Source organism: Pelophylax lessonae, assembly GCF_965119305.1.
Source record: "Pelophylax lessonae genome assembly, chromosome: 5".
Classification (NCBI taxonomy): Eukaryota; Metazoa; Chordata; class Amphibia; order Anura; family Ranidae; genus Pelophylax; species Pelophylax lessonae.
Genome location: NC_138772.1, coordinates 133,844,879 through 133,872,139, shown reverse-complemented (window position 1 = coordinate 133,872,139; position 27,261 = coordinate 133,844,879). Strand labels below are relative to the sequence as shown.

The 27,261-nt window shown below is 43.6% G+C and overlaps 1 protein-coding gene across 1 annotated transcript in view; it reads left to right on the top strand.

The window, feature by feature from the left end:
- Nucleotides 1-27,261, top strand: part of SPMIP4 (sperm microtubule inner protein 4) — a 79,182-nt gene that overhangs the window by 7,422 nt on the left and 44,499 nt on the right. The window contains exon 2 of the mRNA XM_082259783.1: nt 13,260-13,439. Within this exon, the coding sequence (XP_082115909.1) occupies nt 13,260-13,439 (180 nt within the window). The remainder of the gene's footprint in view (nt 1-13,259; nt 13,440-27,261) is intronic.

The following is a 27,261-nucleotide window of genomic DNA, read 5'->3' as shown; positions in this document are numbered from 1 at the left end:
TCACAACCCATTACCGATTTGTGCCCATTAACTGGCTGAAAAAGGAACGAACTGTCCAAGTGGCTGAATTTTGGCCGATTTGTCGTATAGTGTATGGCCACCATAAGACAGGCAGCTTAATCTTGTGCAGTGAACAATTGGAATCAGTAGAAGATCTTTTTGAAACCAGATGATTATATCCTGGCTACAGTGTTAAAGTGGTTGTAAAGGTTTTAAGATTTTTTACCTTCATGCCTGAAGGTAAAAAATCTCTGTGCAGCAGCTCCCCCAGTACCCCCTAAAACTAACCTGAGCCCCATCTCGATCCAGCAGTGTTCATGAGAGCCTTGGCTCTTCCTCCTCATTGGCTGAGACAGCGGCGGTAGCCTTTGACTCCTGTTACTGTCAAATCAATTACAGACAGTGAGCCAATGAGGAGAGAGTGGGGCGGGGCAAAGCTGCACTCCATGTGTGAATGGAAACACGGAGCAGCAGCTCCAGAGCATTCCTACTCAGTGTTCAGGGGCCCCCATAGTAATCTGCTTGCTATGGGGCTACTAGGCAGGAGAGAGGGACTTGGAGTGCTAGTGGGGGACCCGAGAAGAGGTGGATCAGGTTGCTCTGTGCAAAAACACTGCAAAAAGCAGGTAAGTATAACATATTTGTTATTTAAATAAAATAAAAATTAATATTACTTTAAATACATTCATATGTACTATCTGCCACCATAACCTTTAGGTGGTTCTAAAAATCTAAATTACTGTTTGCTATATCATCCATTCTGGGGTCAACCTCTACACTGTCTAATTATTTCTCAAAATGGTCTTATCTCCCACACAAATTGGGCAATATATATCACTTATACATGGCTTTCAACAACCTATAGTATAAAAATCTGTCCCATTGTTGATCATTTGGCAGTTATTACTGATCAGCATGAATAATCGCTTAACTGACTTCATCAGAGACCAGAGATAATCCTCAACTTTAATCTAAATCCTAATCTCTGTACTAATTACATACCAAATAGTAGATCTAAATCTAACACATACAGTATTTGGCTCAACTTACAAAGTTATAACACTCATTATTGTCAGATAATAATAATTATTTTTAAGTGTTAGTTCAACTTTACAGAAAAAAATGTAAAGGTGAACCTACACCATCCTCCATTGTAGATGAGCTGTCAGTGCCCATGCAGCCAGTCCAGCAGTCGGGGGATTTGAAATCCTCTGTCTTCTCCCTCTTCTCTGTGCAGTGTTTCCAGAACAGAGCAGAGCGATGCTCTTTGACAGCGCGGACTAATCAGCGCAGCACTGATCTCAGAAGCGCTGCACAGAGAAGAAGGAGAAGAGCAGGGATTTCAAATCCCTGGACTGGGAACTGACAGCACAGCCTTCCAGGAATTAAGTACAGCAGGGACTGGAGGGTGAACAGGGTTTACAGTGTTAGTTCATCTTTACATATGTAGCCAGGTGCTGGGCTACAGCAATATGGGGAAGGAGATACTTGCCTTTTATTTTTCTCTCCCGGTACTGAGAAACTGATGTTATGCTGCACCATTTTCCTCCAGCCAGCAGGGGGAGAGCTGAAGCCAAGCAAGCTGTTAGATTTCTATGCAGAGTGCTGAGAATCCTGGGAGCTATAGTCTGAGACAGCAGCCATATAATGTGATGAATAGATTCCTTACACTACATATCCCAAAAGGCACTGTGCAGTAGGATGAGTGGAGGGAATATTTTTTTTAAACTGCCTGGGAAAGTTCTTTCTCTTGGCACCAAGAGATTTAGAGAGAGAGCACCTCTGTCTGAATATTCACCTGCCAGCGGGAGACCATACCAGCAAAGATCCAAGCCTGAGACGACACCCGGGGGGGGGGGGCTGTTACACCACCCACATTACAGCAACTGCACTATTGCTGTAGGGAGACTGGAGCATCCACTTACTCTCTGTTTCCCTCCACTGATCACCAGAGACTTTCAGGGAGAGACTAAGGCCTCCCTCCTACAGAACGAGATCACAGCAGTATCCCAGGGACAGGTGAGAGGGCTATTTACCCATTGCCAGTTCTACTAGCAGGGACTGACCCACTGAGAGCAGGACACCAAGTGTACCCAATCCATACTACATCCATACTGCACTCTATACCGTACTAATTAGTTGCTTTAACTAACAATTGCGCGGTCGTGCGACGATGTACCTAAATAAAATTGATGTCTTTTTTTACCCACAAATAGAGTTTTCTTTTGTTGGTATTTGATCACCTCTGGGGTTTTTATTTTTTGTGCTATAAACAAAAAAAGAACCACAGTTTAAAAAAAAAAAAATGTTTTTACTTTCTGCTGCAACACATACCCAAAAAAGAATTTAAAAATCAAATTTTTTCATCAATTTAGTCCAATATGTATTTTGCTACATATTTTTGGTAAAAAAAATCCTAATAGGTGTATATTGATTGGTTTGCATCTACAAACTATGGGATATATTTATTGGACTTTTTATCAGCGATTATTAGCGGGACTGCGACATTGCGGCGGACAAATCTAACACTAAGTGACACTTTTTGGGGACCAGTGACACCAATAAATTGATCAGTGCTCATAAAATATGCACTGTTACTGTATAAATGACACTGGCAGGGAAGGGGTTAACACCAGGGGCGATCAAGGGGTTAAGTGTGCTCCTAGGGAGTGCTTTCTAACTGTGGGGAGAGTGGATGCAATGGAGGAAAAGAGAGATCTTGTGTTTCAGCTTGGCTGAAACACAAGATCTCTCTTTTACTCCCTGACCGAACAGCGGTCTGCCTTGTTTACATAGGCAAATCACTGTCCTGTCATTCCCCTGAACGATCGGCAGGTCCCTTAGGACAGCGCGGACGCGCTGATTGGCTCCCACTGTAATTGGACACACACCTGCGTGCCCCCTACATCTCATGTACAAATGTGGTTGGTGGTTCGGAACTGGTAAATTGTACCAATGCTTTTAAAGGGCCCTAATGATAGCTGGCAGAAGAATATTTAAAATGATTGCCCCTCCTGTAATAATTATTCTGCAAGTCCCCTTTGTTCCCTTGACCCCCCCCCCCCCCCCCCCCCGACTATCTTTTTCTTTGGATAGTGCATACCCAGTCAGTCTAGGACTACGTAGTATTGCAGCCATTAAAATGCACTGTGGTAGTATAGCAGTATAGTCCCAGCACTCAGTAGATTAAACTTTACTACTGTTCCCTGCTGCATTTGAGGTGGTCTTGCTACTGTTTATGCTCATCTGGATGCCAAATGTCATCTTATGCCTAGTCCTTACTGTTCATCACTTTGAATGCTAAGTTGTGTTATCAGCGGTTCTTGAGAAGGTCGAAGCAAAGAACAGAGTACCCATCCTTTTCAGGGGCTCCTATGGGGTTAGAGCTGCACGTTTTTTTTGTAAAGGTGAATTAACACTTTAAAACCAGACAAATGTTGCACACATCCCTTCCCCCCATTCACAATTTTAAAAAGTCCCTTTAGCATCTTTTGATACTCAGCTGCGTCCACCAACATTTTTTTGCCAGTCCTAGCAGTAAAATATGGTAACCTTTACAAGAGACTGGATCTGCCTCCAATCGATTTTGTTGACACCCCCTCTTTTTGACATCATTATGCCACTGAAATCTTCTGGAGCTTAGGAAAACCCCACTGCTAAACAGCCAATGGCGAATGTCCACATCACTCAGGCAGCATAAACGCAAAGAAGGACCCTCTAAATTTGCAGTATTTGAGCTATATGGGACTTTTAGATTAGCTAGAGGTGGAAAGACTGCAGCCAGAGTGCAGCTTCGAGTAATAAGAGCTGACTTGATCTTTATTCGGAAAATAATGATTGTTATGGCAAAAAACCTTATCCCTACACCTACTAGTTCTAGCCATTTGCCTATGAGCTCACTTTGTGTTTGCATTCACTTTGTCCTGTAGCTGAAGCTAATTATAACATTTGCCCCAAGCCTAACTTTTAGGCCTCATTTACGTTGGACTATGGTGCTTTTCCACTGCATGGAACCGAACGGTTCGGCTCGCTTTTGTGCTTTTCCACTGCTGGTACCGCAAGGTATAGTGTAGGAACGGTTCGGTACAGTACGGTACGGCGGGGCTTTTCCACTGCATGGAACCGAACAGTACGGCTCTCAAAAACAGTACCTACTCGATTGTGGTTCCAACAGATACCATACCCGGTACCATATCCCACAATCCTTTGCATGCAGTCACTACTAGCCACTGATTGGTCAGAGAATCCCACCCACCCCGTTGTTATCCCACCCACTTAACTTTAGTACTACTTTAGTGGAAAAGCAAACCATACCGTACCGTACCGAACCGTTCCAACACCGTACCATGCGGTACCAGCAGTAAAAAAGCAAACCGGCCAAGCAGGGCCGAGTAGAGCCGAGCCGGTACTTGCAGTGGAAAAGTGCCATTTGTCATCTCTTCTTGATACCTTTCCTTCTGGCAGTAGTGTTTTGGCAGACAAAATGATTGATGTTTGTAAACGCATCATGGCACGTCAAGTGCTTGTTAATTAATTTCATTGGCCAGGATAATAATTTATTCTGGCCCTTCAAAATAATTAATACTCAAGAGCTAAACACGCCTAGAGCTAATGTGCGTTTACATGCATGTACACCCGTCTATCGTTCTTTCTGACAAAGCGCTATTGCTTCTGGACGCAGTGGCTGTGTTTTTTTTTTTTCTAAATTCCTGTAAATGCCTGTGTATGCATGGACACATAGGCTAAGATGCAGGGGCATTTAGAGGCAGAAAAAAAAATGAAGACGCCCCTAACAACCACTTTAAAAACGCCCAGTGTGCATGCGGCCTTATCTGTCCCATCAAGCCCTGCAAAAAGATGTCCCTACAAGCAGAAACAAGGAAGGAAATGTCTACTGATGAAAGCAGGGTGGAGAAATCACCTGTTTTTCCATGTATTCTGCTCTTCACCCTGCTTCGGCTGAGATAAATTACATTAAGTCATCCTTGGTAACTGAGTCAAATGAATGCCGCAAAACTGTCATTAGGCCCAGGCTGAATTATTGCATCATGTGTTACCTCACAGTGAACCCTAGGTCTCTAATGAAGGGTCCAGCCTGGGTAAAGATGATTAAATGATATGGAAGAGATCGTTGTTGATTTATAGCTGGGATCTGTAATTATGTAGCAGACTCTACGACCATATATTTCTAAAGGAAAATAAAGCCTTGCTCTGTCCTGTTTGTAAATTACATTTGAATTTCTAATGTTAGCATCTTTTTCCCAAAGGAAATATGGATAACTCTAAAAAAATATATAAATATCTATATATATTTTTTTCCATGGGGATTGCAAATGCACATCAAAGACAAGACAGTGTTCAGTGGCTTTTCATTGGCTTAAAATCATTTATTGAGCTTGTTATGTTAATATTTCTAAATCTACACAGCATCACATGGGGCTTTTTCAGTAAGGAAGGGAGCAATGAGCAAAGGGCAGTGACGAACGGTAACCAAATGTCAATCGTCCTTCATTCTGCACAACTTTATCAAACTATGCTTGCATAAAATTATTGGCTTAAAATTATTACCAAATCACAGACACATATATACTCAGTTTATATTAAAAAACAATACTACTCCAAAAGCCAACACCCAGATTTCCACGTTCTACCTTGGCTGCAGTCACAATTTTTAAGCCCCTTCTCCACTCACAGTCCACCAAACAATATATAGCCACACACCAGGTTCGATTAAAATGTCTTTACTGAAGCAGTTGGAAGCACCGTTAATCTCTGTTTGCCTGAAAAAGTTATCAGAAATTAAAGAAATGGAGGATCTGGTGGCCACGAAGAGGGGCCTTCAGGACACATTCCTCATGAAGTGGTTCTACTGGCATGAATTTACATTTTCAGATGAGTACCCTTCCTTGATGTGTTGAATTGTCCTTCTGTAAAGTTTGGAGGTCGCACTGCTGGACTGCGGAGTCTTGCTCTTCTCCGCATTCCCCCCTCCTCCCCACATTTTTTTTATCTCTCTCCCCCATTTGCTCTCTTTTTCTTTTCTTTTCTTTATCCATAATATTTAAAGAAAAACACAAGGTACAGAGACAACCGACTGCATAGTCCAATGGTCCCCATGGGGGAACTTGCACATACTATATACCCCTCTTAGTTGGGTTCTCGCTGTTACAGTGGATAATATTTCCTATTGTGATTAGACTACATGGGAACATGGTCCCCCTTCTGTTGAACCCTTAATCTTACCTAGTATTATTTCTCCTGTATATACCATGCTTTTTCTGTATTGTTGCCTTGTGAAAAAAAATAAAGACTTAAAAAAAAAAGAGAGTCTTTACTATATGTAGAAAAGGTTTGAAGATCACCCCATCTGAGTTTATTTGTAGATGCAAACCAAAATTGTTACATGGCGACCACAGATCATCACATTCCCCATTATATAATCATGGCTCCCAACTGTCACTCATTTCAAGGGATTGTCCCTTATTTGGAACAAAGTCCCTCTGTTCCTCATTTTGGTCTGATCTATATAGTTGTATATAAAATGCACTTTTTATCTTTCAAAAAGTGTTTCCCAGTGCTAAACCTTTCAACCAAAATGGTTCTAAATTTCTGCATTTGTAAATGTGAAATTTATAAATATATACTGTATATATATATATATATATATATATATATATATATATATATATATATATATTTGCATAAAAAGTACAGTAAAACTGCAGGAAAGGGCACTGGGGGGCAAACTAATGTGATTTTTTTTTATTTTGAACGGTATCAGTGTGTTTGGTGTGTTTTTACATTACATTACAGGGACCAACCTTGTTCAATTTATTCATAAACAACATTGAGGTCGGGATCAGTAGTTCGATATCAGTTTTTGCAGATGACACAAAATTGGCCAGAGCAATAACTGCACAGCATGAAGCAGATATCCTACAGAATGACCTGGACAAAATTACAGAGTGGGCAACGACATGGCAAATGAGGTTTAACGTGGAGAAGTGTAAGGTTTTGCACTTGGGGACTAAAAACATAAAAGCACAATACACGTTAGGAGGGGAACCCTTGGGGGAATCAAAAATGGAGAAGGATCTGGGAGTCTTGGTTGATGATAGATTAGGCAACAGCATGCAATGTCAAGCGGCAGCTGCCAAAGCCAGCAGAATATTGGCATGCATAAAGAAAGGGATGTATTCCAGAGATAAGACTATAATCCTTCCACTTTATAAAACTCTGGTCCGACCGCATCTGGAGTATTCTGTCCAGTTCTGGTCGCCAGTCCTCAGGAGGGATGTGTTGGAGCTGGAGAGAGTCCAGAGAAGGGCAACTAAACTAATTAGGGGATTGGAGGACCTTGACTATGAAGAGCGTCTACAATCGCTCGATTTATTCTCCCTGGAGAAGAGACGTCTGAGGGGGGACATGATAGCAATTTATAAATATCTTAATGGGGATCCCAGCTTAGAAAAAAAGCTGTTCATTCGAAGGGATTGCATGAGGACTCGAGGGCATACAATGCGATTAGAGAAGAAGCGTTTTAACCTCAGGCAACGTGGGGGGTTCTTTACTGTTAGGGCTACAAGATTGTGGAATTCTCTACCACAAGAGGTGGTTTCTGCGGGTAGTATGGTGGCTTTCAAAAGACTCTTAGACTTACATCTCAAGGATCAGAACATTCAGGGGTATGTGAGATGATTACAGCCACACACACCTACACAGGTTGAACTGGATGGACTATTGTCTTTATTCAACCTCACCTACTATGTAATATATGTAACTATGTAACTATGAATTTGCTGCCGGTTCCACCCCCCTGCGAACGTCACGTCGCAGGAGACGGAAGCCGGGGCACGGAGAGGATCGGGAGGAAGATCCGCCGCATACCGCTGAGATACATTGCTGGATCCTGGTGAAAAGGTAAGAAACCTCTTTTACAGGATCCAGCGATGCTTCTGGCGGGACCCCGAGTGTGGCTCGGGGTTACCGCTTTTGGCTCTGAAATTTAACCCCGAGCCACACTCGGGAATACCGCTAAGAAGGTTAAGATGCTGATTTCATTTTCCAGCAGGACTTGGCACTTGCCCACACTGCCAAAAGTACCAGTACCTGGCTTCATGAACATGGTATTACTGTGCTTGATTGGCCAGTAAACTCGCCTGACCTAAACCATAGAGAATCTTTAGGGTATTGTCAAGAGGAAGATGAGAGACACCAGACCCAACAATGCAGACGAGCTAAAGGCTGCTATCAAAGCAACCTGAGCTTCCATAACCCCTTAGCAGTGCCACAGGCTGATCACCACCATGCCATGCCACATTGATGCAGTAATTCATGCAAAAGGAGCCCCGACCAAGTATTAAATTCATACTATACTGTACATGGACATACTTTTCAGTAAGCCAACATTTCTTTATTAAAGCTCTTTTTTTTAATTGGTTTTATGTAATATTCTAATTTTCTGAGATACTGAATTTTGGGTTTTCACTAGCTGTAAGCCATATTCATCAGAATTAAAAGAAAGAAATGCCTTAAATATATAACTCTAAGTGTAACACATCTATATAAAATATTTTAGTTTCATTTTTGAATTGAATTACTGAAATAAATTATAAATAAATACATAAACTTTTGGATGATATTCTCATTCTATGAAATGCACCTGTATATCCTAGGAGGAACCCCAAGTGACACAAAAAGCCAGTCAGTGATTTTGGATTCCTGTATTCATCAAGAAATGAAAATATGGTGGACTGATGCTTTATGGGGCTAAACAAAATTTTTATATTATTGCAGTGGAAACAAAACTAGCCAACTGGTTATTTGTGGAATCCAGAAAAACTAGTCACATTTTCATGAATACTCATTAATATTAATATACTCATAAATATTTATATCTGCATGAATTATAACATCTTTATACAGCTTCATGCAAATTAGAAAAATATGAATGTGTTAGAAAGTATATGGCTGTTTTTTTTTTTTTTTCTTTTTTAGTTGAATTTCCTTTTCTTTTAATTTGACAGTATATTTGCTTTTTTGGTTGAATTTGCTCAATGTCCTGATGTATGTTGGTGATGCTTCTGATTTGTAGTGATCATGTACTCCATATGTTATTTATTTAATCATACAATTTCAGATGCCTACAACCTTTAAGAGCTTCATCTGTGAACTTTTTTTAATTTGGTTTCATCTGCTTACTGGACCTTAAGCCCCGGTTCACACTTATGCGAGTGCGGGAAGGCTGCGAATCCACAGCCTGTTCCCGCATCGCACACGCACCCCCGGCAGTTCACACTGCCATATGTGATACGCTGGGGGTGTCAATGTAATCTTAACGACACCCCAGTTTGATCGCATATCGCAGTGCGATCGTGCAGTTCGCACAGGATCGGATCGCACAAGTGTGAACCGCTGTGCGATCCGATCCTGATGTGGCTTCCAAAAAGGGTCCCTGTGCGTGTTTGGTGCGGCTGCGGTGCGAATTTAGCCATACAAACTGTATGGCTAAACTCGCACCGCACAGCCGATCGCATGTAATGTCGGAGCAGTGCGCTCCGACATTACATGCGAACCCCGCACACGCACAAGTGTGAACCGGGGCTAAAATGTCCTGGCTTCATGCATAAGCCCTAAAAAATGCCATTTTACTGTCTAACAAGGCTGCCGCCATGACCAGTAAGGGGACTTCTCATTGGACAGGAGGGTGGCAGTTGATGAAACTAAGCCATAAATTCAAGGCAAGGCAAGACCTCACAAAAAAAGTGAAACCAAATCAAAAAAGGTACCCAGAAGGGGCTTTTCTTTCTAATAAAGTTATTAGAAAGCATTTTGTACGGTCTGTTCTTAGGTAGTGCTTTTATTTTTTAAAGTTTACAGGGAATAGGTTCACCTCAAGGATACAAACTGACGCAGTTTCTCATTGTCACATGGGGGTTTATTTATTAAAGCTGGAGAGGGCAAAATTAGTCACAATTCTGACGAAAAACCAGGGCTTTTTTTCAGCGGAAACGCGGGGGTACGCAGTTCCGGCACCTCCAGCATTGAATGTATGTAATGGCAAGGGGTACTGGGCTTTGCTACGGGTGTCTTTTGATGCTGGCTGGTCGGGGATCTATTGTTGCTGGAGGTGATATATTTTTGTGGGGGGGTTTATTGTTGCTGGTGAGGTCTACTGTTGCTGCTGGGGGCCTATTGTCTCCGGAAGGGATCTATTTTTACAGAGGGGTCTGTTGTTGCTGGGGTTGGTCTTATGTTGTGCGGGGGGGGGTCAGTTGTTGCTGAGAGGGATCTACTGTTGAGGAAACCATCTATTGTAAATGGCTGCTGGAGAGTCTATTGATGCTGTCTGTGGGGGATCTGTTGTTGCTGCTGAGGGTCTATTGTTGCTGGGTATATTTTGTTGTGTTTGGTCCATTGTTGCTGGTGGGATCTACTGTTGCTGGGGGTGTCCTTTGTTGTTATTTTACTGCTTTTCTTGTTATTTTTAACAAATCCCATACAAATTACTTAGTACTACAAATGATACTTGATTCTGTATTCTCTAAAAGGGGCAGTACTGGGAGGTGGGTAGAGGGTGGAACCTAGGTACGGTGCTCAGAGGTAGGTAGGGGGCGGAGACAAGGGGTAACTCCAAAAGTGAGAGTTCCTGCACCTATTCTCTGAGAAAAAAAGCCCTGAGAAAACCCAATCAGCTTCCAGATTTTATTGCTAAAGCTTATTTAAACAAGCTAAGGTTAGAAACGGATTGGTTTCTCTGCAGAATTATGACTAATTTTGCCCTTTCTAGCTTTAGTAAATGAACCCCATACTGTAAAGTCCTGGTAAATTCCTTCATGGTTTGCTGGAACCTTGCACTGTAAGTATGATGCATTAGAGATATGTTTGCATGTCAGTTGCTAGGACATTAGCAGTTCCTGGAGGTGGATATGAAATTCATCATCAACTCTTGACTGGTCAAGTCTATTAAATATGAATTAAATGAATGGAATCTCCAGGGGGTTCCAACAGACATAATATACTGTATAAATAAATACATGTCTTATCTTTTTACCATTGGTCAAGCTTATCCTATACACAGGTACAAACATAAAACTTTATCTCATTAATTTGTTTACTAGTGCCAATATGTTCTCTTTTATGCACACCATATTTGCAGTCTGCAATTACCTAGGTTGTAAAAGTTGGTTATCATATCTAAACTTTATTGCATCAGTTTGTTTGCTAATGACGTGTTCTCTTTTATGCATGACATATTTGTTTGCAGTCTGCAGTTACTTAGATTGTTAAAGTTGGTTATCATATCTGAACAACTTTATTAATGGATCATTTTGTTTTTCTTGGATGGAGCCTAAGTACAGAATTTTTATTTGATTATGGTTATCTTGGGTATCTCTAAAGACGTGATATTAAGGCAGGCCATAGACGATGCAAATTTCGTGCGATTCCCCCATCAACACAGACAGTGCTGACAGGGGATGTTCTCCTGCTGAGCAATTGTCTGATCCCAGCAGAGGGGGGGGGCTCCAAGTGGAAGAGAAAGCTATGCAAGGAGGGATGGGTTTTTTTAAGTAAATAAAAGTGAATAAAAAATAATTTATTGAAAGGATGAGCCCTGCAAGTAAGAATTTAAAACCCTTACTTTTTCTGAGCTATTACCTGAAATTTTTATGTTGGTAACCTAGGGGCTGACTTATTAAAGGCAAATAGACTGGGCAGTTGCATTCTGCTAGTGTAGTTGCTCTAGAGATTAGTAAATGAGCAGAAGCTCTGCTGACTTCCATCATCCAATCATGTGCAAGAAAAAATGCTTTTTTAAAATTTTCCTTGTACATGATTGAGTATCCTTTGCAAAGTGAAGCTTGACCTCATTTACCAAGCTCTGGACCAACTGCAATTGCAGAGTGCACAGTCTATTTGACTTTAGTAAATCAACCCCAGAGTCTGCTAGCTCATAGCAACCAGAATCTATTTTATCCTGACAAAAAATGGATAAGTTCTGGTTGCTATACAAAAGTGCACTCAAGAATTAGCAAATAAAGCCCCACCCCAGGCTGCTGTTATAATTATCCATGCAATGAGATCCCCCCCCCCCACCTCTGCACTACATGGGTTAAAAGCTTATTTGACTTGGGGGAGGTAAGTATATTAAAGTGGAGTTCCAGCCTAAACACACACTCACCTGTCCCACGGTCCAGCGATGCGGCCGCCCGAAGCCTCGCTCTTCTCCCTCTCTGCTCTGCGGCGCCGGCATCACTGGTGTGGGCACCCGGCTGTGACAGTTTGCGGCTTCACAGCCAGGTACGCACTGCGCATGCGCGAGTTGCGCTACGCGTCGTGATTGGGCCGGCAATCTTCTGGGACCTCTGACATGTCCCAGAAGATTGCAGGGAGGGAGGGGGAGAGGAGAACTTCCGCTCAGGGCGCCGCGGCGCTCCGAGCGGAAGTGGGAGCGGGTACCTGTCAAAACTAGGTAGCTGCTCCCCCCCAAAAAAATGACATGCCAAATGTGGCATGTCAGGGGGTTAGAACTAACTAAAGCGGAAGTTCTACTTTTGGGTGGAACTACGCTTTAACTTATGTAAGTAATACTTACCTTATTCCTCACTCTCCCAACAACCAGCACTATCTTACTCAATTCACTTCAATAATCCCAGGTTGTAAGTGTGCCCTCTCTGTCCCTGAGTCTGTTGTACATGATGACGTCAGAGAGATGTGATCATCCAGGCAGCAAGGTGAAGCAGTTTTGGGGGCCCAGATGCAGAGGTAGCCTGTGGGAGCAAGGAATAAGGTATGTATTTCAATGAACTGCTCCCCCCCAATCCAAAAAAGCATTTTATTCATGCAGTGCGAGGAAGGGTAGGGGGAATTGGACCGTTCTGAATGGGTACATTTAACAGCAGCCCAGAGTGGGGCTTTAAATATAAAAAAAACTGTAGTTCAAAGAGACCAGAAAATGAGTATTCAATGTTTTAAATCTAGAAAAGTAATATTTTAGACCAATCTATGAAAGATAATTTAATTGGCAGCAATCTGCAGTTGCCAAATCAAATTTAATTTATTTAATTAATCAATTTTAGATTCTTTGATTCATTTTAACCATCTCTGGATGTTCTAACATTTCTGTTGTTTAGATTATTCTTTACTTAGATCTTATGACACATGCTCCACTTGTATTTTTGGACTTGCATGATTTACCTGTATATTCATGTCCTATGCTCATACACAAACAAAAATAAATTATTTTTCTATACACATAGATATAATGAATATCGTTCATCCACGCCTGTGGTATCAAGACTCCCATGGGGCAGAGAAAGAGAATATGGAGGGGTAGGAGCTGTGTCCCTCCCACCTGATCACCGTCCAAAGACAGAACCTCCTCCACTGGAAGCAAAGGGACACAAGCACTATGGATATGGAGGGGATCCCTGGCCAAGGTACTCCTCGCCATCTTTGGGCTTCAAGCAAGCTGCACCTTTTGGAATATGATTTATGTTTGTGTAATAGTTTCTCAGAATTGATTTTAACCCTTCCAGCCCTGGTGTTCCTTTAACAGGGCTTGTACACCAGAAGGGCAGGAAGGAGCAGCCAAACGTGTGACCAGTGTGATTGGGTGTCACAGTAGTACGGACTGAGAGCTGCCCTGGACAGCTTGGTCACTGTGCTCTTCTCAGCACAGAAAGCTCTGCTGTGCATGGATGAATATTTGCAGTGTGTGGGCATTAAAGTCCACCTTCTTTAACACTGCACATGTGCCTTACATTGGCAGCAAGAGGTTATTTATTATAACAAATGTAAATGTGCCCTAAAATGTATGTACAGGCAAAAGTTTTTTTTAGCTTTGGATACAGTAGGGAAGGGTTAAAACCCTTGGCAGATTTTTTTTTTTTACTGTCTGTGTACCACTGGGGAAATTTCTGTTCATTTTGTCCTTTGGAGGCACAACAGAAAATTAAAGGAAATCTCCCAAAATAAGGAGAAAGCAGTTGCCTCCATTGATGATTAGCTCTTACTTCTTGTTCTAGGGACAAATCTAAAATTTTGGATTTTCCCCCACTTTCTTTTAGATGATGCAGTGTCACCAATATAGACAGTGATGTGAATAGCCCCAATAAACATGGACAACAATAAAAATATGACAAAGGGTCTAACTCTTCCCCTCTCTATTCAAAACTAAAATTAAAAAAAGTTTTACCTAGAGATATATTTTAACTTTATTCTGTTAAAGTGTTCATTTTCTGGATGCTGTAAACTCTGCTAAGCACCAATTGCATCTGAGTTAAAAGAGAAGTATGGGGGGTATTTTCTTTTCGCAATCATATTTACCTAGTTGGATGCAGCATCGGTTCCATGCTGCATCGGTCCCCTGCTGGTCTTTACACTGAGAACCGAGCGATCAAAAAACGCTGATCACTCGGTTCTCAGTCACCAGCTCTCTGCTCTGCCATCCCCCCACCCCACATTCACTGAAGCACTGGACTGTGGACGAGGCGGGGGCGGCCAGCTCAGGCTCTCAGCGGCTCGTTGAGAGGCTGAGCCGGGTGCAGGTCCAGGCATGTGGGTGGATCTGACTTTATTTTCGCAAGCTTGCCCAAGCCTTGACCGGCTCTGTGATGTCAGACGACAGCGGGCTTCAGCCCACTGTCTGCTGAAAACAGGTCACAGGAATGCAGAACGAACTGCACTCCTGTGATCCACAGGACAAGTACAGCTAAATTAGGTTTGGCTGTACTTCTCCTTTAAATATATTCCAGATCCAATGCAGTCATGTTCCTATACGGGGGGGGGGGGGGATTTGCACAGAGCAGGAATTTTATGACCTAAAACTAAGGGAAAACTACAGTATCATATAACAATTTTCAGTTTTCCTATCTTTGTGTCAGCATATGATGGGTACTGTATGCAACTAAATGAAAAGAGACAATTCTGCCAGCCAACCAGAAATTTATTGATCCCTCATAGCAGCAGAAAGAACTCAAGGACCAAACTCTGCTTTGCTGCACAAAGGTGATAAACGACTAGCTGGTAACTCAGTAAACTGTTTCTCTGGAAACTTATGCCACTGAAGCAATAAGTGAGCACAAACTTCTAAAGGAGAATGAAGCCCATACTACTGTAGGCTTGCTGGATACGTATTACAGTGCACAAGGAAAATTAATCTTTAACTATTTGCCTGGTCTTTATTGGGTCCTTTTGGCAGATTAAATAGTTTCTTGATTTTCTAAACTTAGTTTTCTGTAAATATGTAGAAATGTCTGTAACCATGTCCATGGTATGCAATTTGGGTCAGATAGAATAATGGAAGAGTCTAGTCCACAATAAACTTAAAACTAGATGAATGGCCCCTGATTAGGCAGATTTTTTACAACAGGTCTGTTTTACAGTAGTTGATCGATAGATTAAATTATGTTCAGCGGCAGTGGCCACATATGGACTAAAATTCGGCTGGTCCCTGCCGGCTTTAGCCAAGTCACCCAGGAGAGGTCTTTCATTCTGCCACTTTATATGCCTTTCTTATCATAACATCAATATTGCAGTCAGATCCACACAGTTTAGTAGGTCCTACACCTTACAGTATACAATTATAATTATTTATAAAAAAGACAGGTTGCATTGAGATTCAAAACATTTTGTGAGCATGCATTGAAAGCTTAGGAGAGTTATTCATATTTTTAATCACTATGAGATCAAAACAGTTTCGATATTTGTGTTTGCTCTCTAAACACAAACAAATAGGTGGCAATCCCATCCTCTCTCTGCTATTCTTATTAGTTGCCTATATATGATGGAAAGATGTCAGTTTTAGTGGGTGGTCCCTAGATTATATATACATCTTCATTTGTAATTATATATTAAAACTAAATATATTTGAAAATCATTTTTATCTATTTAGGTAGAAAGGAAGTTTTACATTTGACCACTGGAGGGCAGCATATTTCTCATAAAATATTGCTGTGGGAATTGTAGGTTAACTGGAATTCCAAAATGCTGCCACTAGATGACACCAGAGTAGCAGATGTATGAGAATTAGCTAGAATACGATTTTGAACATCTGTCAAGTGTTCTTACAAGTCTTTATGATATATACAAAAAAAAAAATAGTTCATATGTCCAACCTAAAAATGCAATTTAATCTCTTACATAGTAAAAAATAGCCAAGATTATATGCTTGACTTCCTCATTAAGCGCTTCTCAAGTATGTTGCTTGAACTTGTTCTTGCATGTTGTATGTACCAAGTCAAATCTAAAGCAGCTTTACACAATTGACTCTCACTGTAAATTTTCAGCATGAATCACATGTCTATCTATTGTTCTGTGTGATTACCAGCTTCCCCAGGAATTACACAGGTATGCTATATGCATAGTTACGTTGCTCTAAGCTGGACCAATATAACAATGCAAAAATATCCATACCTGGAATTCAATTTATAAATGTATGTTATGGGAAGATGGTAAACATAATGACGTTTTAATTTTGGAGCAGTATATTGTTAAGAATGTTACGTACTATATTTTTTCTATTGGAGTATTCAAAACAGTTTAAAAGTTGTTAACGGTGTAAATAATGGTTTAAAAATGAGAGTGCTAGGCTCCTGATTGGTTGGTAAACACTAAAGGAAATAAGTCAAGTTTTCAAAGCTCCTGTGTACACTCCTTTAGACTTTGTAACTTCTAAGCAAATAAACCTGTAATTGTCATATTATCACACTACAGTAGGTAGTAGTAAGGTATAGGTGTAATCTCCCTGCAGCTTCTAATACACACTATGAGAAGCTCACAGTGTACAGTGAAATCAAAAGTAACTTCTGTACGAAACATGAGCCTGTACAACTGTGCAAGATTATGCTCAGCTTGTATGAGTGATTGGCAGATCTGGTGCCCCTTGTCGATGAAAGGGACCACCCCATCACTGCCTTTAGGGCTCTATTAATCCATGGAACTACATGGTGCACATGGGTATGGTATGTATTTTTTATTGGAATCTTTTTTACCTGTACATCGCTGAACTTTCCGTGGTCATACCAAGATAATGCATCACCCAGGTACCGTTTTAAGAGGCGGCGGATACCTCTCTTGTAAAAGCAACCCAGCAGCTTACTGGCCTTCCTTGGGTTAAAGGGATACCCCCTACCCATTAACTAGGACTTTACATCACTTCCAGTTTTGTCAACAGAGCCATTTAAAAAAAAAAAAATCAAAAGCATTAAAAAACCCAGATCTTGGTGTTTTGAATCCCCAGATCTCTCCATATAGAGTACCTGTCACATGCCTATTGCAGTCACATTGGATGTTTACATTCCTTGTGACAGCAATAAAAGTGATAAAAAAAATTAAAGCAACCGTATAAAAATTTGAAAAAATGTAAAAAATGATTAAATAAAAAAAAAAAATGTTAAGTGCCCCGTCCCCCTGTGCTTGCACGAAAAGGCAAACTTGCACATCGGTCCCCTGAGCACGCAAACAGTGAACAGGTCCGGCACTCATATTAACACTCAAAGCATCAAAAGGAATGGGAGGGGGGCAGAGGACTTACCAGAAAAGCCAGCACTAGCAAAAGGGATATGTCACCTTAAATGTAAGTACCATCCCTGTTTATTTTTATTTCTTTTTTTACCTAAACTTAGCTTTTATCCATATACAGTGCCTTGCGAAAGTATTCAGCCCCCTTGAACTTTGCAACCTTTTGCCACATTTCAGGCTTCAAACATAAAGATATAAAACTGTAATTTTTTGTGAAGAATCAACAACAAGTGGGACACAATCATGAAGTGGAACGAAATTTATTGGATATTTCAAACTTTGTTAACAAATAAAAAACTGAAAAATTGGGCGTGCAAAATTATTCAGCCCCCTTAAAGAGGAAGTAAACCCTCCTCTACAACTTGTACCTATAGGTAAGCCTATGATAAGGCTTACCTATAGGTACTGTAAATATCTCCTAAACATGTACCGTTTAGGAGATATTTACCTTACATGCCGCCAGTGACGTCACTGGCGCATGCGCTCTGAAGGAACGGCCGATCGTGCTGTTCCTTCAGAGTCCCATGCCGTGATTGTCGGCTCCCGCGCGCGTGCGCGGGAGTGACGTCACCACGGCTCTGGTCGATCAGATGGCCGGATGCCGTGATCCCGGAAGACGGGCGACTGGACATGTCGCCCGTCATAGAGGTGAGTGAGCGGCACGGCAGGGGCTCGTTCTAAGGTAAGTATTGCATAATGAGCTAGTATGCGATGCATACTAGCTCATTATGTCTTTCTCTTGCAGGGTGTAAAAAAAAAAAACAAACGAGTTTACAACCTCTTTAAGTTAATACTTTGTAGCGCCACCTTTTGCTGCGATTACAGCTGTAAGTCGCTTGGGGTATGTCTCTATCAGTTTTGAGAGACCACTTAAGAGACTGAAATTTTTGCCCATTCCTCCTTGCAAAACAGCTCGAGCTCAGTGAGGTTGGATGGAGAGCGTTTGTGAACAGCAGTTTTCAGTTCTTTCCACAGATTCTCGATTGGATTCAGGTCTGGACTTTGACTTGGCCATTCTAACACCTGAATATGTTTATTTGTGAACCATTCCATTGTAGATTTTGCTTTATGTTTTGGATCATTGTATTGTTGGAAGACAAACCTCCGTCCCAGTCTCAGGTCTTTTGCAGACTTCATCAGGTTTTCTTCCAGAATGGTCCTGTATTTGGCTCCATCCATCTTCCCATCAATTTTAACCATCTTCCCTGTCCCTGCTGAAGAAAAGCAGGCCCAAACCATGATGCTGCCAAAACATAACATTTTGCATTGTAGCCAAAAAGTTTGATTTTGGTTTTATCTGACCAGAGCACCTTCTTCCACATGTTTGGTGTGTCTCCCAGGTGGCTTGTGGTAAACTTTAAACAACACTTTTTATGGATATCTTTAAGAAATGGCTTTCTTCTTGCCACTCTTCCATAAAGGCCAGATTTGTGCAGTATACGACTGATTGTTGTCCTATGGACAGAGTCTCCCACTTCTGCTGTAGATCTCTGCAGTTCATCCAGAGTGATCATGGGCCTCTTGGCTGCATCTCTGATCAATCTTCTCCTTGTATGAGCTGAAAGTTTAGAGGGACGGCCAGGTCTTCGTAGATTTGCAGTGGTCTGATACTCCTTCCATTTCAATATTATCGCTTGCACAGTGCTCCTTGGGATGTTTAAAGCTTGGGAAATCTTTTTGTATCCAAATCCGGCTTTAAACTTCTCCACAACAGTATTTCAGACCTGCCTGGTGTGTTCCTTGTTCTTCATGATGCTCTCTGCACTTTAAAACGGACCTCTGAGACTATCACAGTGCAGGTGCATTTATACGGAGACTTGATTACACACAGGTGGATTCTATTTATCATCATTAGTCATTTAGGTCAACATTGGATCATTCAGAGATCCTCACTGAACTTCTGGAGAGCGTTTGCTACACTGAAAGTAAAGGGGCTGAATAATTAGTTTTTTATTTGTTAATGTAGCACCACCCCCGCAGGAGCTGCTGATTAGATTATTGGGTCTACGTCCTGCCTTCCAACCCCTGAAATTGGCTCGAACCCTCCCTAGGCACAACTGACACGAAATGGGACTATAATACCAAATGGCTACAGGAGAACACAGTTCAGGATATATCACCCCAATAAGTAATAATAACTTGTTACCTTTCTCCAGCCGCAGTCCCTCTGGGTGACACAAGGTGCAACACACAGACTTTTGCTTAACCAAAGTAGCTTTACTGAGAGTTAAAGTACAAGTTGACTCCAAAAGACATCACAAGAGTCAACTAAGAAAGATAAAGTTATTGACACAATAATAAACAATATGATTAAGATAGCTATTTTTGTATACTTATGCAACTAAAAGATAACTCATAGGCTTTCTTTTACCCAATTCAGGCTATACTTTACACACGTCTAGTCTCTTGTATCAGGTAGGCAGAACCTATTTGAATCCCATACACAGTTCCTTCCTTTTGGTTTGGAATCTTCGCTAGCAATCGTTGGTGCACAAGCTATTTGTAATCCAAAAGTAAGGATATATAGTCAAAAGGGGTGAGAAAAAAAAAGGTTACAATCACCCGCAATGTTACTGCGTAATTGGGCGTATTAATCTTCTTAGTGGTGCATATATAGGCCCCTGACACCTTATGTACTTGTGTTTAAATGCTTAGTATCCTGGAAGGTGCACTAGGCCGCTGAGTGTACTGCGTACTATCTGAAGTGTAGTTAGCACCGGCTAAAGTTACTTTCTTCCAAGCGAGAAACAGATTTGGGCATGTGCCCTGCTCACCAAACGGCCTCTTTCTTCCCGAGCTCTCCACCTCCGATTTCTGTCACCAGCCGCGCTTGTGGTTAGATGTGGGCAACACCAGTCTCTGCAGAGCATCAATGGGTTCTCTGGGAAGGCTCCTTTACTGCAGATGAAATGCTTCCACTCCGTCACTTCAGGCTCAGGCTTCAGGCCTAGTCCGCAGCATCAGCCCACAGCACTTGCTTCCTTCTAGCTGTTGTGTCAGGAGACAAGAGAGAGAGCCTGGCTCCTCCCTTCCTTTATAAAGCTTCCCCCAAAAGGCTGTGCGGTGAAGCAATGCACCCTGGTGTTCCCACTGAATTGTGGGTATCGTAGTATCTGATGAACATCACCAAGCTGCAGTGTGGCAGTTTGGCCACTAGAAACTTCTGATGAAAACCACCAAGCTGCAGTGTGGCAGTTTGGCCACTAGATGGAGCCGAGTTCCTTCAAAATGTTATACAGTCTACTAATGAACAATTGTAAATGGGAGGATGCCCGCTACACACTCCCCCCACTTTAGAAACTTTGGTCCCCAAAGATAACGACAGCATGTATCCTGTCACATACGTTGGAAAAAAAACAATTAACTCATGCACAACGGTAAACCATGTCCCTTATCAGAAGCAGAGTTCAAACCCAACAACTGCACATTAAAACACAGGGCCGACAGCGGAACCTCCCACCAATTGTTGGGGGAGAGAAGGTGGTTCTGTTCACAAACCCCCGACACTTGAGTGGCTTGTACAGATGTGCCTGGGGGTGAGCTAGGGTTGTCCTCCACTAAATCTGCAGTGGAAGAACTAGGCTGATCAAGAGTTCTCTTAGAAGTAAGGACAGCTTCTTCCGAGCATTTCCCCAATTGGTCGTAAGTTAGTCTTTTGGGTGGGTGAATGACTCTTCTTTCCCTCTGTTCTTTGGGAGTCACAATCTTAGAAGTGCTGGAACCAGCCGCTCTTGGGGATTCTTCAAGAGCTTCCTCCTCTAGTCCCAACGCATTGGACTCTGGGGTTTCAGAAGCAGTTAATTCTTCTTCAGAGAAAGGTGCAACCTCCTCCTCAGGATCTTCACCATCAGCTACTTCTTCTGTAAGCATGTGGAAAGGCACAAATTCAGGAGCTTCTGCCCGAAGGGTTCCTCTTTCAACCAGTTCGGATGAAGACAGGTACTCAGTCGTGGGTTCTGGTAACTGAGATGACCACATCCAATCAGGTACCTCCTCTTCATCTTCCAGATCTTCAATTGGAGAATCTCCATCCCTCACATCTGGAAATGCTGTTTGAGATCTGGTAACTGGCCTGTGCCCTTGAGACGTTGAAGGGACTTCATGTGAGACTGGGTCAGGAGGTAGGCGAACTGCTTCTGAGAGAGGTAATAGGTGGTTCCTATGCCAAGTCTTCAGTGGGCCCACTCTCCCTTCCGGCCTAATCTGATACACAGGAAGGTTTGGCAGCTGCTTACAGATGACATAGGGCTGGGATTTCCAACGGTCAGCCAACTTGTGTTTCCCAGGGATACCCAAGTTCCTCAACAACACTTTATCCCCTGGCTGCAAATCCTGGATCCTAACTTTCAGGTCAAAGTTTCTTTTATTTCTCAGCCCCCGTTGATCAGATGAGACTTGGGCTTTTTCGTAGGCCGTTTTTAGGCTCTTCCTCAACCGGTCCACATACCCCTTGTGAGATGCTGCTGAGGTGTGATCAGGTGATATGCCGAAAGCCAAGTCCACTGGCAGCCGAGCCTCCCGCCCGAACATTAATCGGTATGGGGAGTATCCTGTAACATCACTGACAGTACTATTGTAGGCATGTACGATGGCAGCTACATGTTTACTCCAGTGCTGTTTCTTTTCTGAGCTCAGGGTCCCCAACATGTTCAAAAGAGTCCGATTAAACCGTTCAGGCTGAGCATCCCCTTGTGGGTGGTAGGGAGTAGTCCTAGTCTTTTGGATGCCTAACAAGTCTAGCAACTTCTTAATCAGCCGGCTTTCAAAGTCTCTTCCCTGATCTGAATGGAGGCGTTGCGGTAAACCATAGTGCACAAAGAACTTTTCCACTAATACTTTGGCCACTGTTGTGGCTTTCTGGTCTTTTGTTGGAAACGCCTGGGCGTATCTGGTGAAATGATCTGTTACCACAAGGACATTCCCTTGACCACTCAAGTCAGGCTCCAGGCAAAGGAAATCAATGCACACCAGTTCCATAGGCCCCTGACTTTGCAGATGGCCCATTGGGGCTGCTTGACGTGGCAAAGTTTTCCTCTGGATGCAGCGAGCACAAGAACGACAGTATCCTTCAACTTCACCCCGCATACAGGGCCAGTAAAACCTGTCTCTCACAAGTTGGAAAGTCCTTTCAGGCCCCAGATGACCATGATTGTCATGGAGAGCAGCCAAGACTCCTTCCCTGAATTTAGCTGGTAGGAACAGTTGCCACTTCTCTTCCAGATCATCAGAGGGGCCCCTTCGGTAGACCACCCCTTGGCGTATCTGTAGCCGGTCCCATTCTTTATGCAACAATCGGGCTTCCCGAGGGGAGTCTGTTAGAAGCAGCTCAGGGCGCTGAGTCTCTATGGCCTTCAGCAAAAGTTTCCCCAAAGGGTCTTTTAACTGCTCCTTCCTCAAGTCCCCTTTCGATAGCCTAGGCAAACCTTCTTCAACCTGGGTCACCCTGCAATAACACCTGGGTACTCCAGCAGCTGAGACCCCAATCTCTTCGGCTCTTGCTCCTCCACTGGATCGAAATTCCGTTCCCTGACATAGGGCGCGCACTCCCTCTGAGGTCAAGTGAGCCCATTCTTCAGTAGGATCGTTGGGGGCATGAGACCTTCTGGAGAGGGCGTCTGCATCCCTATTCCCAACACCTGGTCGGTATTTTAAACTGAACATAAAGCTAGAGAGAGCGGCTAACCACCTATGTCCTGTAGCGTCCAGTTTGGCAGTGGTCAGCAGGTAGGTAAGTGGATTATTATCCGTTTTGACTATGAATTCTGCTCCATATAAGTAATCTTTCAGTTTGTCTACTACAGCCCACTTCAAGGCCAGGAATTCCAGCTTGTGTGTGGGGTAATTCCTCTCGGAAGGTATCAGACTTCTGCTCACATAAGCAACGGGCCGCAGGTGACCGTCATGCTCCTGGTACAACACCCCACCTAGCCCATCTCTGCTGGCATCGACATGTAGTTCGTAGGGTTTTGAGGGGTCTGCGTAGGCCAACACAGGGGCAGTGGTCAGGCTCTTCTTCAACTGAATGAAGGCTTCCTCACATTTCGAGGTCCACTGATCCTGAATAGATTCCTTGGGCTTTCTAGGCCCCATGGCGGGTTTCACTGGTTTGACTAGTTCTGGAACATCATCTTCCCCTTCGGTTCTGAGTAATTCATTGAGGGGTCGGGCAATTTTGGCAAACCCTTCCACAAATCTCCTGTAATAGGAGCAGAAACCCAGGAATGATCGGAGCTCAGTCACATTTGTGGGCCTCGGCCAGGAAGTAACAGCATCCAGCTTCTCTGGGTCGGTGGACACTCCTTCTGCAGACACAATGTGACCCAGGTAATGGACCGAGGACTGGTAAAACTGGCACTTCTCCGAAGAAAGTTTCAGGCCTTCTTCATATAACCTCTTTAGGACCTTTTCCAACCTCTCTTCATGCTCTTCTAGGGTTCTGCCGAACACAATAATATCATCCAAGTATACCAGTACCTCTATCAGGTACATATCTCCAACAGTTCTCTCCATCAGTCTTTGGAAGGTGGCTGGGGCTCCTGACAACCCTTGAGGCATGCGGTTAAACTCAAAGAACCCCACGGGGGTGATGAAGGCTGTCTTCTCCCTATCCTCAGGGTTCATGGGGATCTGGTAGTATCCGCTCTTCAAGTCCATCACACTGAACCACTTGGCCCCTGACAAACTTTGTAAAGCGTCTTCAATCCGGGGGGTGGTATACTGGTCTGGAATAGTCCTTCTGTTCAGTGTTCGGTAGTCGATACAGAGCCTCAGGGACCCAGTTTTCTTCCGGACTACCACTATTGGAGAAGCGTACGGGCTCCTGGATTCTCGAATAATCCCTGTTCTCTTGAGTTCCCCCAACTGCTCCCGTAGATCTTCTAAGTCACCCAAGGGAACCCGTCGGACTCTCTCCCGAAAGGGTTTATCTTCATGTAGACGGATATTATGGGTGGCACTCTTTGCACACCCCACATCGAATTCATCTCTAGAGAATATTTCTTTCCATCGAATCAGTTGGGCCCTGGCTCTCTTCTTCCATTCCGGTGGGAGGGCCGTATTTCCAGAGCAGAGCTCCTCTATGGTGATTTCGCCCCCGTCTTCCCTCTTCAAATCTGATGGGGCAACTGGGGTGGCCGGGTTCACCTGGCCCAACAGCACCCTGGCCGGCACCTTCACCGGAGTAGTAGCAGTATTTCTGACACTCACCAAAACCTTCCCATGACTTTTCTGTAATGCCTTCAATGGGATCACTTCGGGGATCACTTCTATCCCTTTCTGTGCCTCCGATGGGCCTGATTCAAGAACCATGAAAGGGCCTGGCTGCTTCCAAGTGAGCTTGACAGAAGCCCTCAAGCAGGTCACCTCTCCCGGCTGCAACACCTTCTCTGTTTTATCCAGCTTCCAGATCTTTCCAACTCCTTCGGCAGGGGCCTTCTGTTCCAGACCTAGACGTTGATAGGCCTGCCTTGACATGGGATGAACTTTCAGAGTTGGGGCATCCTGTCCCTGGACTAGTTGTGTCAGCAATCGCCTGACTAGGTCAGTGTTGGTCCCTATAATGAGGGAACTCTTATTGGCCCCTGGTGGGCGAGGGCATACCACTGCTAAAGTATCGAAGGTTTCAGCTTTGCCGGCCAAGGAGGGGTCAAAAGTTAATTTGATTGGCAAATACCCGTCATAGGGAAAACTTTGTGTTCCAATACCCCATATCTCCAGGTCTTCCAGCCTCTGCAGGGGCAGATGTTTGAGGTGTCTATCGTAGAAATCCCTATACAGGAGAGTCACCTGGGCTCCTGTGTCCAGTAAAGCCTTTGTATAAATTCCTTCCACTTGGATTGAGACTACAGGGGAAGGCCCCACTAGCTTGACAGGAAATTCTTTTGGAGTAGCCCTTCTGCCGGGCTCAGCTACCTGCACCCGTACTCCTTTCCTTTTTGAGTTTCTACCGGGCCTCATCTCCTCCTGGGCCTGGTGTGCATTGATTTCCCGCCTCTTATCGGCCCAAGTCGTGGAATGAGAGGCATTTAAAGAGGGCCTTACTCCCTGACTGTGGCTCTTAAATTTAAGGGATCTCTTGGAGTCCATTAAAACTGTTGGGCGCCCGGTTGACTCCTTCACCGGAGCCCTCTGAAGTTTTCCGCCGGCTTGCGGTGTTTGAAGGCAGCCTCCTCTGGACTGGGACATACTCCTCTGACATGCCCTACCCCTCCACAATTGAAACAGGTTATCGGCCTCCTAGGTTTCTGTTCTGGTTCAACACTGGAACTAGGGTGTTTAGCAGGCTTCTCTTCTGTGTTTCTATTAGATAGAGCAGATGCCTGACTGTTCAGGATGGATACCATTTCTATTAGCTGTGACACCTGAGTCTTTAAGAGCTCAACTTGTGAGTCGCCTTCTTCCGCACTTATCACTCTAACTCGGGCGGTTGTTTCCCGTTCTTGGCTCTTCCTTTTGTTATCCAACATGACCTCTTCTTCCCGGACCATCCTGATCAGATCAGGGTACTCCAGGATGCCACCGTCCTGGCGAGTTCGCAACAGTATAGCAATAGGGTCTAGAGGTTGAGCTCCCCTCAGCACCTGTTGTGCTCGAGTCTCATCCACCTTCCGGGGATCCAACCCTTTTTTTAACAGAATCTGATGTATGATCCTATCCAGACGCCCGATGAATTCAGACAGTTTTTCTCCTTCCTTCTGGTAACAGTGCTCCAGTTGGTAAAGAAGTTCAGTAACCTTTTCTGTCCGGCCAAACACATCTTGTAGAATATCCAGATAGTCTTGTGCAGTACAATCCTTCTTGCTTAGCTTGAGGTTGCGTACGGCCTCCAATGCAGGCCCCTTCAAACTCTCTGTGATTCGCTGCTTCTTATGCTGTTCTGGTATCTCCCACTCCTCCAAGGCCTGAGTAGCGTTATCTAGCCACTCCTCGAATCCATCTTCCACTGAGGGTACAGGTTGCTTCCCAGAAAAAGTCCTGAGCTTCCTGTATCCAGCCATCAGATAGTTTGGAGGATCCTTGTTACATTTGGCTACTATTTCCCCCAGGACAGCGCATAGTTCTGAGCTAAGGGTAGTCAAAGGTGGTGCACTGAATCCCTCCTTTTTGGCACTTTCTTCTGTGCTCAGTCCCCCTGTAGTAGTGGGTATAGGGTCTTCCTCTTCACCTTCTGGATGTATCAGGAATAACTCTACTTGATCTATAGTTTTTATACTGGTGCCCTTGAAGTGATCTGGGACCCCCTTCTTCCATTCACACAATGCGTAGGTGTGTTGATTGGTGGTATCTGTCCTCATGTCCATCACCCAAAGTTTCCTGTCCTTGGAATATGTTCTCAGAACTGAGAGTAGTTGTTCCTCTGTCCAGTTCTCTCCCTTGATTCCAATCACCAGACCATGGCCGATAAGGACATTTTCTTCTCTGCACCACCGGGCTGCAGCGGCAGGGTCCATTTCTGTGCGAACAGCGATTTTGTCACTGAGAGGGAACTGTTGCAGGACCGTAGATATCCCGGACGAGCCCCCACGTGTAGCACCACCCCCGCAGGAGCTGCTGATTAGATTATTGGGTCTACGTCCTGCCTTCCAACCCCTGAAATTGGCTCGAACCCTCCCTAGGCACAACTGACACGAAATGGGACTATAATACCAAATGGCTACAGGAGAACACAGTTCAGGATATATCACCCCAATAAGTAATAATAACTTGTTACCTTTCTCCAGCCGCAGTCCCTCTGGGTGA